Source organism: Aquarana catesbeiana, linkage group LG01 (genome assembly GCF_042186555.1).
Source record: "Aquarana catesbeiana isolate 2022-GZ linkage group LG01, ASM4218655v1, whole genome shotgun sequence".
NCBI lineage: Eukaryota > Metazoa > Chordata > Amphibia > Anura > Ranidae > Aquarana > Aquarana catesbeiana.
The window spans coordinates 585,986,001-586,003,814 of record NC_133324.1 but is presented as its reverse complement, the minus strand read 5'-3'; the positions used below and the strand labels follow the sequence as shown (position 1 = coordinate 586,003,814).

The following is a 17,814-nucleotide window of genomic DNA, read 5'->3' as shown; positions in this document are numbered from 1 at the left end:
ATATATCATGTCCTTGGGAGCATCTTTGTCCTGGGGCTTGGTGAGCTTACTTGTTTTGGGTCCCAGGTCCTTCATCTTGTCCGTGCCATGAGGGGTGCCTTTCACTGAGAATGCAGCAGCACCATCTTGGATTTCCAGACCCGCAGTCTTTGCCTGTCCTTTCCGGGTCATCCCCCTGGTGCAGAGGGCCGGCGGAGGTTCCACTGGGGTCCCTGGGGTATAGGCATGCTGCATAGATCCGTAAGGGTTCGGTAGGAAAGCTGGGGGAGGATTGGTCTCAGGATTATCACCGGGAGCTGTGGGAGATGTGTTCTCTCACATGCCAGTCTTGGCCACGCCCCCCCCCCCCGAAATATTAAAAAAAATATTTCAATATTTGTTAGTGAGATCCATTTGAAAATAATATGTTAACTACTGTTTCTGAAAAATGAAGTTAGTATTATTAGTATTAAGTTAGTATTAGTATTAAGCTATTGTTTTTGTACCCAATAGCAAAGACTATTAATTCATATACCTGTCACTGACATTGACCCTAGACATATGTTAGACTGACAATCATTAGTTGAAATGAAAAACTTGTTAATATAACATGATCATTTCAGTGCTTATAGTATTTTATCTGAATTTTGGACAAACATTTTATTGAAACTATTTGTTACATATAGTACATGTTGGCGAGACATATTCATACACAATTACATTTATTACAAATTCTGAAAAAGTGATTTTTTTTTTTTTTTGTGTATAACATAAGAACATCAGATGTGTGTGAATGTCACCTAATTAGTAACAATAGATTAAAATCTCTTGACAATCAAGATTAACAACACAAGTCACCCTGCACCCCCTGAGCCCTTTCCCCTGGGTGATGAACACTAAGGTTGTGAAACCTTAATCCTGTTATCCACAGCCATCTCCATCAGCAAAGCTTCCAGATTAACTCAGCAGACATTATCAAATTTACAACCAGCAGCTCGGACATCTGCCCTACTTTTCAGCAGTTAATGGAAAAGAGACTAATCTGGTTAAGAGCTGCTGGACTAGTTCATACATCTTGGCATGATAGACAGTTAAAGCTGTCATGTCTTTCTTATAGGGAACTTGCTTAATTAAATTGTCATGTTCAGCCTGCCATTTCTTGAGCATAACCAGTCATATCCAAAAATGGACTAATGAGCAAGAAGGCATTCCACATCATTGGACAAATTGTTATGACTTTGCATGAACTGTCTGTGGGTTTGAATTGTTTCACTCCCAGTTGTTTTGACAGGTAAATTATTATAATACTTCAAAACTATGTGAATATCTGTGTGAACAGTTATCTGTATAATTGTCAGCTTCTGTGATCATCAATAATTCAAGACAATAATAATTTTTACTATTGCAAGGGCCACGAAAGAGGATGAAACACATTGATGGTACACTGTTCCCTTTCATTTGTCCATGAAGCCTTTATACAATTTAGTAAATACTTGTATAAGTTATTACTTTCTTTTTGTTTCAAGTGGCTGGGGCACCTTATATAACTGCTGTTATTATTAAAAATGTCATGAGACATAGCATTTTAATCCATATTATCTTGCTAGGCCTCCCTTAAAATGTTAGGTCGCTAAACAGCAATAGACCTGTCTATTTAATCTGCCTGTCAGCCAGCCAAGCCCTTATTAGATTTACTACTGCATTAAGCAGTGGAAATTAGAAATGGTTGTACAACGACTAAATACACTGACAGCTATGGGCATAATACAAACATATATCACTCTCATTTACTATAGGAATCAATTCTAAGTAGCTATAATACAGGCCAAGCAAAGTCAAGTTGGGCAGCACAGTGGTGTAGTGGATAGCACTTTCACCTAGCAGTAAGAAGGGTTGCTGGTTCGAATCCCAACCACGACACTACCTGCCTGGAATTTGCATGTTCTCCCTGTGCCTGTGTGGGTTTCCTCCGGGTACTCCGGTTTCCTCCCACACTCCAAAGACATGCTGGTAGGTTAATTGATCCTGTCTAAATTGTCCCTAGTATGTATGAATGTCAGTTAGGGACCTTAGAGTGTAAGCTCCTCGAGGGTAGGGACTGATGTGAATGTACAATGTATATGTAAAGCGCTGCATAAATTGACGGCGCTATATAAGTACCTGAAATAAATAAATAAAATAAATAAAGTAGCAGTTCCACAACAAAAACCATAACATTAGCAATCCTGCTGTCTAACCTTTCAAATGTTTCTACAGTACATGGTGGGCTACTTTAACCACTTAAATACTGAACACTTTAAATTTTCATATTTCAGCCCTGTCACATTTTGAATGCTAATTACTCAGTTATGCAGCACTATACCTAAATGAAATAGTTATCATTTTTTTAGACAGATAGAGTATTCTTTTGGTGTTATTTAATCACCACTGGGTTTTTTTTATTTCTTGGTATTTAAATGAAAAAAGACAGAAACGTTTCTGTTATAAAATTTTGCAAATAAATAATCTTTCATCATAAAGTTAGCATAAGATGTATTCTGCTACATTTCTTTAGTAAAAATAATCCAAATCGGTGTATATTTAGTCTGTATGAAAGCAATAGAGTCTATAAACTATGGTTTATATATTTGAAAATTGATTAATCTTGATGTACTGATGGCCTATCTCTTCTCTTGGGGCCTTAAAATGCCAGAACAGTACAAAATACCCCCCACATTACCCTTTTTGGAAAGTAGACACTCCAAGGTATTTAGTAAAAGACACATTGAGTTTTTGTTAAGTTTTTTTTTGGAAAATGAAGAAATGTATTTATTTTATTTTTTTACATACTGTCACCAGATCAGTACAGTGTCACAATATGACCGGAGTGGCAGTTATCAGACACACTGACTGGTGACATTTATTTTTCATTTTTTACAATTTTTGTTTACATACTGTGACCAAAGCAATACAGTGTACTGTTTTTGGAAGGTAATCAGGATTGTTTTTACACTATGATTGCTTATTACAGTGTTGATCACTATACAAGCTATCATTTTTATGAAAGGCATCCATTCATGTGCCATTGCATACAATTGTAATAGCTGTGATTGGCCAAAGCTATCACATGATACAGGTGCACTGTGATTGGATCTCTACCATATAATCACTTTGACCAATCACAGAGATCACAAAAGTACACAATGAATGGCCATGAATGAAAGCCATTGTGTACAAGTGATTACACCAGGGCTGGCCTGGTACTACAAGTGTCCACGCCAGTGGACACAGTGGGTTACAGATCGTACCACTGTGTGGCCCCTAGGGTATGCACAAGGCATGCTAGTGGGAGGACATCATATGACATCCACCCAGAATAATGATGCTACCGCTACCGTATTATTTCAATAGGCCAAGTGTCGAGGTGGTTAAACATCTTGGGGTTAATTTACTAAAGGCAAATAGGCTGTTCATTTTGCAAAGGAAGTTGAACTTTGCAAGGGGATTTTTCCCAGAGCTTGGTAAATGAGGTGAAGTGCTCCTGACTTCCATTATCCAATTATGTGCAAATAAAAATACAATTTTTATCTTCCTTGTTGGGTATGCTTCACATTCACGAAACTAAGATTTCTCTGCAAAGTAAATAGCCTATATAGGGGTTATATGGGTTACTTGTTAGTTTTGTTTAGTTTTCTTATGTTCAGTAGTACTTATTGTTTTTCTCAACTATAGTATGAATACATGTGTACCATCAGTATGTAAAAATAACACCTTTTTGTCTGTAAATTTCTTACTCAAGAAATATTGTTCTTGTTTTCACATTTAATTTGCACCTTAACCTCCCTGGCGGTATGATTATATCAGATTTTTGATGCTCAAAGCGGTACAATGTTTTGCATGGAAATTTGGCATTTTATATTGTAGGCCTGTAATGCTTATGCCCTGTACACATGGTCATTTCCGATGGAAAATGTGTGATAGGACCTTGTTGTTGGAAATTCCGACCGTGTGTGGGCTCCATCGCACATTTTCCATCGGATTTTCCGACACACAAAGTTTGAGAGCAGGCTATAAAATTTTCCGACAACAAAATCCGTTGTCGGAAATTCCGATCATGTGTACACAAATCCGAAGTGCCAAAGTGCCACGCAAGCTCAGAATAAATTAAGAGACGGACGCTATTGGCTACTGCCCCGTTTATAGCCCGACGTACGTATTTTACGTCTCCGTGTTCAGAACGATTGGATTTTCCGACAACTTTGTACGACCGTGTGTATGCAAGACAAGTTTGAGCCAGCATCCGTCGGAAAAAATCCATGGATTTTGTGGTCGGAATGTCCGATCAATGTCCGACCGTGTGTACGGGGCATTAGGAATAACACACTTAAATCTGTCCAAACAAGAGTCTAGTAGACATCCTGGGTATGATAAAGTTTGAAACACTAAATCACAAATTATAATATAATAAATAACTCTAAATAATTATAACAATAATAATATAATAATACAAAATATTCATTAATGTAATCAAATCAAAAACACTGAAATTTGCTCATTTGCAGAAGTGTTGCTTTCAGTGTTTCAATTCAGTGCTCAATTCTGCAAGTGATTCTAATTTACTATTGCTGTTTTCTTGCTGGTCTAAAACCACTTTTGATGTAAAGGGACACTTTTTGGTTGCTATGGACAATCTCCAGTTTCCAGGCAGAAAGAACAGTATTTATAATATAAAACGGCATGCAGGGCACTGGACAAACCACTAGGGATGAAAGGAATGTGAAATAATGTGATACAGTAATGTAATCTGTAAGATTACAGTGTACTGTATATTTTGTGTGTTTTTCACTTTTTAAATTTGGCGCCGTGCTCGGTCCCTGTGCATCGCAACGCTCGCAGGGAATGGAGCTCGGCACTGTGATAGATGGAGTGGAGACACAGCTCGTACACACAGCAGGAGGACATTGCAGGATCCTAGGGACAAGGTAAGTAACTCCTGGATCCTGTGATGTGATCCTGAGTGTGGCTCGGGGTTACCGCTTTTGGTACTGACAATTCACCCCGAGCCACACTCAGGAATACTGTTAAGGAGGTTAAGAAAGTGACCATCCAAAAATGTTGACAATTAGTAAATAAATCCTTTTTGTTATTGCATGATACCTACTGGATACTTGCTAATATTGCTGATTTGAGCTGTACACTACCATGAGATGTTCTTAAACTAGTTACTGTAATTGAGAAATGACTGGCCTGTGAGAAATCAAGGGTTATATATGTCATCAATTAGAAAGACAAGTGTCTCTTTCACATGGAGCCCCTCCATTCCATTCAGAAGTGGATCTGTTAGTGGATCCTCTTCTGAATCAGAGCTGAATCGGACAGATGTCAGTTTTTTTACATCAGTGCCCATTCAGCTGTATGGGTGGCCAGATGTAAATGGACTTGTGTCTATTTGCATCACACGATCTTCAATCCTTGTTGTTTAGGTCTAGAAAAATAGAGGATAATGCAATCCTTTTCCATTTTTTTTTTAACCTGGACAGACTCAGAGGTAGGAGGTTGGAAACGGATATAAGTCTGTTTACATCAGCATGCCTCTACAGCTGCATGCATAGAGCTTCCAATCAGGTTCACATAAAAAACTGATAAGCCCATGTGAAAGGATCCTATAAAACCTGGCTCAAGGTTGCAGCATATGACTTACAGAATAAATAAAAGCAAATTGAAGGGAACTGCGGGTGACTGATTACATGAAAACCTGAATGCTGCTTTAATTCAAACTTTTAAAGAATTTAATGGTATTTAAAGCCTAGTTTAACCTAAAAAATATGCACAAGGGACATTACTTACCTTCAATAAGATGTGCCTTGTGCTACTGTGTCCTCATTTAGCAGAGATCTTCTTTCTAAGATGCCCCCTCACCTCCACTGTTGTAATTGTCAGGTGTATCAGGGGTTAAGGAAGCTTTCATGGCACACATTAGGTGTTCCCAATCATGCCTGCCCTTTCTGCCCAGCTACTTCATTCATAGAAGCTAGTACTACAGCCTCTATGAATGAAATATAATCTATGAATGGAGGATGGGTGGATTATTAAAAGATCTACCTACACTATCCAGAGATTGTTTTCTTCATAGAAACTGTAATAGTGCTTCTATAAATGGAGGAGCTGGGTGGAAAGGGTGGGCATAGTCAGAAACATTTGATAGGTGCCTGTGACAGCTCTCTTAGTTTTCTCGAAGGGACAGCATCCTGATGGCCACAAGCTCCTCCCATGATTCGTTTCACCCCACATTATGGAGGTGTATAGCAGTGGTACAGCCTTTTCTTTTTAACAGAATGTACACCTCTGGCAAAGTGTAAGGCAGAAAAAATAGAATATATACTGTAGACTGTCACTAGCACTAAACCAGAATTCTGGTAAAGTGTAAGGGGAAAAAAATAGCATACTGTATATGCTGTAGATTGTCACTAGCATTAAACAAGCATGCTGAGTCACTGGTTTTCTTATTTTTCCACTAACTGTAACATGTAAACTATCCAGCAAAAGATGCAGTTAAATTTACAGGAAGTTCATGTCTCAGTTGCTAAATGGTCAGAGCCGCAGTCAATTATCTAGCAAGGGCAATTGACTGCAATGGATTGGATGAAAGCACAGGATGACCACCTGCAAATTTGGAAGCTTGTGGTCTAGCTACTAAAAGGGCTTCAGAGAGAGAGAGAGCAGAAACTGGCAGGATTGACAGGTGTTTATGAAACATTTACATACATGCTAACTGTCATCTTAACTAGTCCTTGTATTAGTGTGTATGTCAGTTGTAGTCATATATTAAAGTGATTGTAAGATACTTTTTTGTTCTAATAACAAACATGTTTATACCACCACCAGTGCTCCTGGCTCCTCCTATCCTTTGTGTGCCTCCATAGCAAGCTGCTTGCTATGGGGTGCACCTGCAGGCTCTCTCCCGAGCCATGCTGCCTGTGTCCATAGACACAGACAGCATGGCTCAGCCCCTCCCCTCACTCCCTTACAGAATTTGACCTCAGCAAAGCCCGTGAAACTGGGAGGTGAGAGGAGAGAGCCCAGCGGCACAGCGCCAGATCGAATGAGGACTCAGGTAGGTATAAGGGGGTGAAGGGGCATACTGTTTTCTAAACATTTTTTTTACCTTAATGCAAGGAATGCATTAAGGTAAACATATTTAGGCTTTAAAACCACTTTAAGTTCCATTGAGTCAGCATCCATCCTAAGTTGGTCAGATGATGACATATTTGTTCAAATTTAAAGGATACAGTTACTTTACTGAATTGCATATGTCCACTAAATAAAAATCCTTTCTGAGAACCTTTAATGTTATTTCTGAAAAGCATATATTTCATTAGAAAGATTGTTTGTAACTGATATATATCATATATCATCGACAGCTCGATTGACAGTTGAAATTATTTCTTAAAATGTATTCTTTTTTTAAGAACATATATATTCTTCGGCATTATCTGTACATTTTTCACAATTTTGGACAAGGCTTATGTGAGGGCTTTCATTTTTGGGCCCCTTTTTGTGGATATGTACCACTATAGATCACAAACTAGAAAAATGGGACCCTCAAGATACTGCCCCTTGATGCAAATATTAAATTAACAAAAACAAAAAACTAGTATTCCCCATACATAGAGGTGGGGGCTATCAGTGGAAAACTTATAGCTTTAACTGAGAGATGAAAACCAGATTATGCTCAACTAACCCTCGAGTAAATATCAGAGAAAGAATTTGTGTTCAACTCACTGAACGAAATGGAAAAAGTTTATTGATTACAAAAACATTTACTATATATAAAAAACATTATCTGTACATTTTTCACAATTTTGGACAAGGCTTATGTGAGGGCTTTCATTTTTGGGCCCCTTTTTGTGGATATGTACCACTATAGATCACAAACTAGAAAAATGGGACCCTCAAGATACTGCCCCTTGATGCAAATATTAAATTAACAAAAACAAAAAACTAGTATTCCCATACATAGAGGTGGGGGCTATCAGTGGAAAACTTATAGCTTTAACTGAGAGATGAAAACCAGATTATGCTCAACTAACCCTCAAGTAAATATCAGAGAAAGAATTTGTGTTCAACTCACTGAACGAAATGGAAAAAGTTTATTGATTACAAAAACATTTACTATATATAAAAAACATTGATACCACATCTCACAAACTCAGGTGTCCTTTTATGAAGCAGTGAAATATATTCACTGCTTCGTTCTCCGGCATTCACAGTGGAGATCTTTCTTCTCTGTGTGCCAGTTTATAAAGCGGTGTAGATCGCTTCACCTTTTGAGGAGTGAAGCAATCTACAAACGCTTCAAACACTGGAAACGCTTCAAACAGCCCCTGATACTGGAATCTCACGAGACTTTACGAGATTACAGCACCAGAAATTCACAGAAATACAGAGATGTCAGTTTATTATGCAGTGATAAATTATCACCGCTCAATACACGGACATACGGTGTGGTTAATGTTAAAAAAATAAGGAGTCCCCCTACATTATATATATATGTATACACACACATACATTATATATACATGTATGTGCACACACATTATATATATATATATATATATATATATATATATATATATACATATACACATTATATATATATATATGTATATATATATATGTATACACATACATATGACAGGGGGACATGGTTACAGTGTTGGGGGTCTGAACGAGGTAGAAGGAAGTTAAAAATCTTCCTCCTTCCCCCTCAGATCCCCCAAGATTCTCTCTTCACTCCCCGATTCTCCACCTCTGAGCTGGTGAATCTGGGAGTGTGAATTTTGACACAGATCACCAGTGAAGCGGTGAGATCGCAGCTTCAAAAACTGGTTGTTACTGTGTCATTCAATAAGGATTCTCCATGTGCAGAGATCATCGGCGGGAGAACATGTTCAAACACTTCTCCCCCCGATTATCTCTGTTTCATAAACTGTTTATGGACTGTGATCAGCGGCGATCCCCGGGATCACCGCTGATCACTGCTTCATAAACGGACACCTCATACTGTTAAAACCCAAACATCCACCTCACTCACAATCTAGCCAATGACCATAAATTGCAACAATGGAATATATAGCTCACAGAAATAGAGTGACCTAATGATCCTAAAGGATCCAATGCATACAGCTCATAAATTGAATTATCACATGTGTGGATGATCATACATCATGAGTCCACCATTGTGAAGAAAATAGGATAGTTCAAAATCCTAACTTTGGTGTTAATAAGTGGAACTGACCCTGTGGTGGGTACTGATATGGATGTAATGCACAGTTGCAGTGGTCTAGAGGAGGCCCCTTGTCAAAGCTTAGTGTAGTGTAAGCCAACTGGCTATGCTAAGACAACAAGTTCATGCTTGTATAGTGCTGCCAGGGATTGTCCATTAATGCTTTAACCGCCCCCCTCGCACTGTGGATAAGAGCAACACAATCCTCAACTTGATGTTTCAATGATGTAACTGGGCAATCCATATAGGTTCCACAACAGGAACTTGATCAATATTTCAGAAAGAATAAATACTTATCAGGTCCAGTTCTTCAAGGTGGTCTCTATATTGGATTCATTTGGTAAGCAGTCCATTATTCATAGCATCCTATTCCAAGTTTGGTCATAGTTGAGGTGATGGTATAAACCATGGTAATTAATAGACTCCCATAGGTTGGCAAGTAAATTGCCATCATCCCTCTAGGCATTGGAAGATAAAAACCTCAAGGATGGGATTTTAAAGGCAATTATGGAAAAGAAAAAAATATATAGTAAAGAAAATTATATATATAAAAATAGCTGGGATGGCTGGGATGATCCTTGTAGGGGCTACTGCAATCTAGGTGTCCCCTTTTGGACTCAGAGATTGCCAGACTACAACTCGCTCTCCCTTTATAGCTATTGCCCTTGTTGAGTTTTATACCCCACAGCCTTTTTGTATGATGAAAGGTGTGTGCAAACTTTCAGGATGAGTTTGAGGTGTTGAGGGAATTCTTTCTCCAGACCAATTTATTTGATATAGGTGGTAACAGTCCCTGATGAAGATTATAATGTATGCACTTTTCGAAATGCATTGGACCTTTCCACTATATACATTCTAGGCTACCCGCTTGGATCGTTCATGCCTATGTAGTAGGATTCTACCACCTCTGTCTACAATTGTGTAATATTTTCTATGCATTTACATGTGTTTTTCTTGTGGCTTGTTCCCATAAGAATTTTGTTTTTATGATTCGCATTTTGTATCAATAAATGCATATATTTTTTATATGTATAATTTTCTTTACTATATATTTATTTCTTTTCCATAATTGCCTTTAAAATCCCATCCTTGAGGTTTTTATCTTCCAGTGGTATAAACCATAGCTTAATATATGTATCACTACACTGAGTATTTCATGCTTACAGTATGTATTGGTACAAATCATTCTGTACTTTACACTTGCTAATTTTGCAGTATCCAGATTTACCAGAAATCCTGTTCTCTCCGAAGGCATAATAATCTAACCAGTGAAAGCATATGGCAAATAATTATGAATCCATTGGATGCCTGCATAGTTCAAGTACTACATAAAGTGTACTTTCACTAAAACAGTCCTTGGTTATACTGTATCAGTGCAGGAAAGCAAGCTTTTATTAGGGGCTTTTACAGCATTTTCCAAATAGCAATGTATTAAATTAGAATTTTTGTAATGAATTTCCAGCTTTTAAGACATTACAGTTTTATACATTTGCACAATTGTTTGTAACATAGCAAAAGCACCGCATATATTGATTTATGGTACTTAAAAGGAGAAGTACAGCCAAAGCTGGTTTGGCTGTACTTCTCCTATGGATCACAAGAGTGCAGTTGGTTTTGCACTCCCATGACCCATTTTCAGCAGAGAGCAGGCTGAAGTCCGCTCTCTGCTGACATCACAGTGTTGGTCTAGGCTCGGCATCATCACGACCATGAAGTCGAGATCCACCTAGATCCCTGGACCGACACCCGGGTCAGCCTTTCAGCGAGCCGCTGGAAGCCTGAGCCGGCCGCTTCTGCCCCCTCCGCAGCCCAGTGCTCCAGTGAGAGAGGAGGGGGCAAAGCAGAAAGCTGTGACTGACAGGCAAAGCAGAGAGCTATGACTGACAGTCACCAGCTTTCTGCCTGGGGAGCTGTGAGAACTGAGCAATTAGCGGTGTTCGATCGATTGGTTTTCAGCCAATTTAGGCAGGAGCCAACTAACCTTCCAGCATGTCTTTGGAGTGTGGAAGGAAATCCACACAGACTCAGGGAGAATAAATTCCAGGTAGGTAGTGCCATGATCGGGATCCAAACCAACGGCCCTAGTGCTGCCTGGCAGAAGTGCTAACCACTTAGCCACTGTGCTGCCTGCTGCATTTACAATAATATTAATTGTGCATAAAAGTTAAGTTTGATTATCCAAACTCAGTTCCTGGGAACAACATTTCTTCACAACACCACTGACAGAGTAATCGTGTACTCTATTCTAGGGTGTCACCTATCTATTGACATGTTTAATAACTACATGCTGCAGCAATATATTCCAAGATCTGAAGCAAATAGAACTGTAATAAGTTCCCCCCCCCCTAAAAAAAAGAAGAAGAGAAAAAAAATGGATTTTCACCTCTCTATTTATAAGTGATTTTCAGTACCTGACTTTTGACTACAACTTCAGAATGATCTGTATACTTTTATACAAAAACACTAAAAGGTAAAGTATGTATGTTGTAGCAAAGAACAGAATAAATTGTTACCACATTTTACTGTAACACTGTAACACTGTAACTCATGTAAATCAGCAGAAGAAAATGCTATAATCACTCAGAGATCTATTTGCAGGGGATAAGGCATTGCTATCAGGTGGCAAGTGTATCTCTGCACTGTTTGGATATAGTCTACACTGTCTTATACAGAGATGAATATAAAACTAATTTGAATGAACATTTACAACTCCTTAAGATAATGGATTAGAGATACAGACACTGGAAAAAAAAACATTAGTACTTTTGTGTTTAGTACTGTTTAGTACATAGTCTTATTGGTCAAAACATTGGTGACTTTTGAACAAAATGTGACAAAATGTGAAACATACTGTAACTGAATTTTTTGAGGTTGAATATATCACTATTGAGGCATGGGTATATGGGCAATGAATAGTTCATTGAAGTAATATAACCTGAAGGTTACTGTGACCTCAGATGCAAAATGGCTCTATAGAGACTTTAATCATGACAGGCTTATTGAATTACTTTCTTACTTTTTTTATAGTCTGTTCTGTCTCAATCACTTTTTTTCATAAGCAAAAGTTCCTATTAATGCATCATTTATAAATTACCTTGTTAGTGCACATAACAAAACACTGCTTTGAAAACAATACCAACTCCTGCGGCAGACTCCAGCATGTTTGATGGAAACCCATCAAAAGAGTTCATGGCTTAATGGAGGCTGTTTACGTGGGGACTTCGATCTGTACCTGCTGTCCCCTGTCACTCCCTGGAAACTTGGCGGCAGATGTTGTTGCGTTAAGTTGCCTCTGAAGTGGCTTTCTGTCCTAGTCTCCTCACCACAACAGAGTCAAACTATATTAGATCTCTTTATTTGTGCCTCAGGCAAGTTTGGGAGCACAGCTGTGTCCACCCCCTCTTTACCTTTGGTGTTTAAGCCCCCCAGGCAGCAAGTGTGAGACCAAAACTGTTCTGCCACTCTTAACTACATCTGCTGACAATCCAGCAGCCTCGCTGCAGGCTGGTGAAGACCCATGCCTCTGCTCTGAACAGATGTCAGAGGCAACCTGCTAGCTCGCACCTGTATCAGCTTCCATAACCTTGCGGTTTGCCAGCTGAAAAATGTATGACTCTTAGGAATTCCATCCACAATCAAAGCCCTTTCCTGGTTTGTGACTAGACTGTGTGCGGCCTTCTCAAACATTGGGCCACACTTGATACTAACAGAGCTGAGGGAGAGTGTGATATGGGGAGGGGGGGGGGGGTGAAAACGTGAAGCATCTCTTGCCTTTGATACAGACTAGTTAAGCTTCAATTAATACTGTAGTCCATTGATGATTACTATAAATAAATAATACTCTGCCTATTGCACATTGTTATATATTTCTGATATATTTATACAGCTTGACAACATGTCAAATTTTTTAGTAAAAATTAAAGATAAAAAAGAAAACTGCAGGAAATTAGTTGTCTTTAGCTAATAAATTAGTGACAATGCTTTTTTTTTTTGTATCCTGTCAGAAAAACAGGTTGCTTTCAGTCTTTTTGTGAGCAATGCTACAAAGGCAATGATTTCATTTTTAAGTTGTATCCATCAGTATTAAACTTATGAGTAACTCAAGGCATTTGAAATGTGGCCAGATAGCTTCTTTCTAGCCTGTGCCAAATCATGACAGATCCCACAGCCTCTCTTTCAAGTGCAGAGCACCCTGAGAATGCCACCTCTGTCCCTGCTGCTCTAATGGCATCAGTACAGCAGTCTGAAAAGTCTACAAAGAGCATGTTTTAGCTCAACAGAAAAAAAGAATAGTTTGGACAAGGAGGGTTTTTAGCATTTTAAAATGAACATGTCTATATTTACGTGCAATCAGTAATTAGCTTTTGCAGTGTGTTACTGCTATAGGCAGCAATAAACAGTATTGGAAAATAAATGTATATATATATATATATATATATATATATATATATGTATATATACACACATATATACATACACTATATTACCAAAAGTACTGGGACGCCTGCCTTTACACAAACAAGAACTTTAATGCCAGTTAGTCCGTATTGTTCAATATTGAGTTGGTCCACCCTTTGCAGCTATAACAGCTTCTTCTGCGAAGGCTGTCCACAAGGTTTAGAAGTGTGTCTATGGGAATGTTTGACCATTCTTTCAGAAGCACATTTATAACAAGGTAACCAGTCTCACTCAGCCTTGTCTTCCTCTCTGAATACACTGCCTACCCTACGCTGCCTAAACTGCTTATGCTATCTGCCTAAGTCTTATTAGAATCTTGTTTTTATATTACTGCATTGTCTTCAAAAATGCCAGACAGTAAGAAGGTTTAAGAAACTTTAAAACAACCACTGTACATAAAGAAAACACTTTTGCTACTTGTTTCATTTGAAGTAAATGTTTTTTCAATGGCCAGTCCACTCAATGGCTATTTCAGTTTTTGGTATATGTTGGTGAGTTTAACTGTGGCAGGGAAATTTCACAGTTGGAGTGTCCAAGACATATAAGAAGCCAGGAGAATACTCAGCCACCAGGTTCCACCTATAACTAAAGTATCAGTTATGGTGGACTGAAGCTTTAGGTTTTAGTTTCAAAAAGATATATTCACCTAACTAAAGAACAATATACTGGGGGTTATTTACTAAAGGCAAATCCACTTTGCACTACAAGTGCATGTGGAAGTGCAGTCGCTGTAGATCTGAGGGGGAGATGCAAGATAAATAAAAAACAGCATTTTAGCTTGCACATGATTGGATGATAAAATCAGCAGAGCTTCCCCTCATTTCAGATCTTCCCCCCAGATCTATAGCGATTTACAGCAAGTGCACTTTGTAGTGCAGAGTGGATTTGCCTTTAGTAAATGAACCCCTCTGTATTCTCTAGGTTAAGTACAATGTTGTATGAAATTATTGAGTACCTCATCTCCTTGCTGAGGTCGCATCAAAGAAACCCGGTCATACTGCCTTCGTAACAGTGCCCACAGTGCATCAAGTCGACCCTTTAAAATGAATTGGAGATAAGGGTTATTTTTAATATAATGAGCAGTATGCAATAGAAAACCAACATATGGATTATTATAAAAAGCTGGTAAACTGATATCTGAAAAACTGAACAACAAATGTGAGGGTAATATTTAGTATATAGCACATTGTCATCACTCCCGGAAATCCTGTGGCCCTATATGAAACAAGAAATAGGCTTCACTCAGGGCCTTTTGTATCAATGTGTTCCTATAAGAAATTGAGTTACTTCTCCTCAACCACTAATCAGCATCGAGCCACCAATCCAGTGATTTCCACTTGCTTCAGGGTCCTGTACTGAGTGGCCAGCCTGATGCATTGAAAACACAAGGGGTCAGCCGCTCTACATGGATGCCATTTAAAGAATGCTTTGCATTTTCTGAATGACTAAAATCGCTCTCTGATTGAATGAGATGAAGTGGGGGGGGGGGGGGGGGTGTAACATAATGCTCTCTATCTTGTCTAATCAGAGTGCTTTGCATTCAGACAGAAAATTCTCTGAATGGCTATTATAATGAAAAAAGACAGAAATCTGGGTTTTAGTTGCCAATAAAGACTACAAATGAAAAGCTGCCTGCACAGTATTTTGATACCCAATAATGTAAATAATATATTATAAAATGCCATGCAAACCATATGTATTATAACTGTATTTACTTTAGTCATCTTGTTACATATTTGAATTTTTTACCCGAAATTTGGTTATGTAATCACATTTTTTAATTGCACTGTGTTGTTAGTGCGGTACATTTTTAATAGATTCTTTGAATGGTGCCTATGCTGAGTGGCCTACTTCTGGTATTTAGTAAGTATTAGGCTGGCTGCTCAGCACTAGACCCAGAAACAAGTGGAGAGTGTCTACTTTAGTGATTTCCAGCCCTCCAGGGCTTTACCCAGTTATGGAATATACTTAGTTACATTGGTCCAAGCTGGACCAATGTGACTATGTAAAAATACACCATGCCTGGAATTCTTCTTTAAAATTAAGTTAATTGAAAAAGAAGTGGCACTACGTATATAATAAGGAAGAATTATTAACCATTTCAGCTCTAGTACCCATATACTGTATCATAATGAAGTCATGCATCCATCTTTTTTGGGGGGACAAACTAGGCTTTCTTCTGGCAATATTTTTTGCAAAAATTATTTTATTTTCTATGCAATCTATAGATATAAATACACAACAAAATAAAAAAAAGCATTCTTTTCTAATTTTATCAGGATAATTTTAAAATAAGTATTGAAACTGTAGATAAAAAGTATATATTTTATTCTATAATGTAGCCTGTTTATAATGACACTAAAGTGACTTTCTGGTACAAAGCATGGAAAATGTTTTATGAATGAACAAAACGGGCCTTTTTATGACACAGAAAAAACAAACAAAATTAATGAACATGCAACACAAACTTAAATATTAATGCTAAAAAATATCTTTAAAAAGTTTATCTAAGGGTTGATAAGGGGTCAATTAGCAAAGTTTTTTTTTTTTCAAAGTTTCCTATATATATGTAGTGGTGCCCTCATGGGGTCACTACGTGTTCTAGCATCCACACATTTCACCCTGCTGGTCAGACATCCATTTTGGCACACTTTTCTTAGACAATGAACAGTCTTTTGCTTGTTTTTGTTGTTCTTGTTAGGGGATTAAACTTGGATGGGGAAAAGGGACATGGGGTGCCCAGATGAATACTTCTCAATGAAATCAATGTTGGTTGAGTCTAAATTTGACAGTCTCTTCCTCTGCACATCTCCTCCAGCACACTACTTGAGATCACTTGCTTCACTTCACTATCCAAATCTAGGTTCCTGTGTCCATTAGCACATGGCTAGGCCTCACTCTGAATAAGTCCTAATGTTTTCCTAATAGACCTTTATAGGCAGGGGTCTGCAGTCCCCATTGTGGTAGCAACCATTTTAGTTGGAAGAAAGAAATGTGCTAACTGACACTTGGTGGACTACTGATCCCAGCACGTCCAATGCAAATCCTGCAAGCCCTCATGGCTGCAACGACTTGACTCCAAAACACCACCACAGTCTCTCCCACTAGCTCCACATTCAAATCCTGGCATGTCTCTCCCAGAGCTTCACACTGTGCTTCTCACTCACGACCCCGACATGGATCCCTCCTGAATGACTTGCCTGGCAGTGCTCCCAACTGTCTTCTTCCTGCTCCTGTTCCAGGACACCTCTCAATGACCGTGTGGAGAGATGCTCCCTCCTAGCTCCTGAGCTCAAGGCCTGAGTTCACCCCCCCAGAAAGGGGGTTCCCTCAGACCATGACAGTCTAACACTCCATCATTCAGTTCTTCCACCTGAAAACTCCTCCCACAGCAGGCTGACAATGGGTATATATAGGAGGCCTGCCCCCTGACAATCCTAGTTGGGGATTGGTCAGGGCTCCCACATACACCCCATGTCACTCCAGCTCTCTGCCCTGCCTCTTTTCCAGAACCTTCTGAAAACCAGGGGAGGCCCCCAAGAGCTGAAGCACATGTCAGTCACTTGCTGTTACACTGAACCAGTCCCCTGCCTCCAGATCAAAGCACACAGGCCTAGCTCACTGCAAAGGGCTGCTAAATTTACCTGCGCTGACAGTACAAAACAAACCCACTACTCTAGCACCTACCTACCTAAGGTAGAGGGTGCTACATATACCTTAGAAAAATGATTCAGTTGTAAGGATTTACTTCTTTCAATATAGCACATAGGTTCATTTAAATTGCGTACTTACCTTAATTGGAGTGTACCATTTTGTTTGATGTGCTGATGAGGTAGGCTTAGGTTTCTGAGGTTTAGGTTGTATGGGTACTTCATCTTCCTCTGGTACTGTTATAACAGCATTTTTGGCCATCTCTAATCTTGCACCTTCTTCAGTGGAGCCTTTATCACCCCAACGTACCTAGAGACAAATGATATGTAATAAATTATATTGAGTAAAATATATATTTTTAAGAAATTTAATATTTAAAAGATATGAAGTAAGAACAGATTTGATCAACCAACATGCCTCTTTAGAAAAGTTTAACAGAACCTGAAAACCTTTGTGTGGGA

The 17,814-nt window shown here is 38.7% G+C and overlaps 1 protein-coding gene across 2 annotated transcripts in view; it reads right to left on the bottom strand.

Moving 5' to 3' along the window:
• The window catches only part of ANTXR2 (ANTXR cell adhesion molecule 2), a 328,021-nt gene that overhangs the window by 84,537 nt on the left and 225,670 nt on the right, over positions 1-17,814 (bottom strand). For both annotated transcript variants that reach the window (XM_073597974.1, XM_073597968.1), the window contains exons 16-17: positions 17,495-17,662; positions 14,658-14,738 (exon numbers count right to left, since the gene is read on the bottom strand). In XM_073597974.1, coding sequence (XP_073454075.1) covers positions 14,658-14,738; positions 17,495-17,662 — 249 coding nt within the window. The remainder of the gene's footprint in view (positions 1-14,657; positions 14,739-17,494; positions 17,663-17,814) is intronic.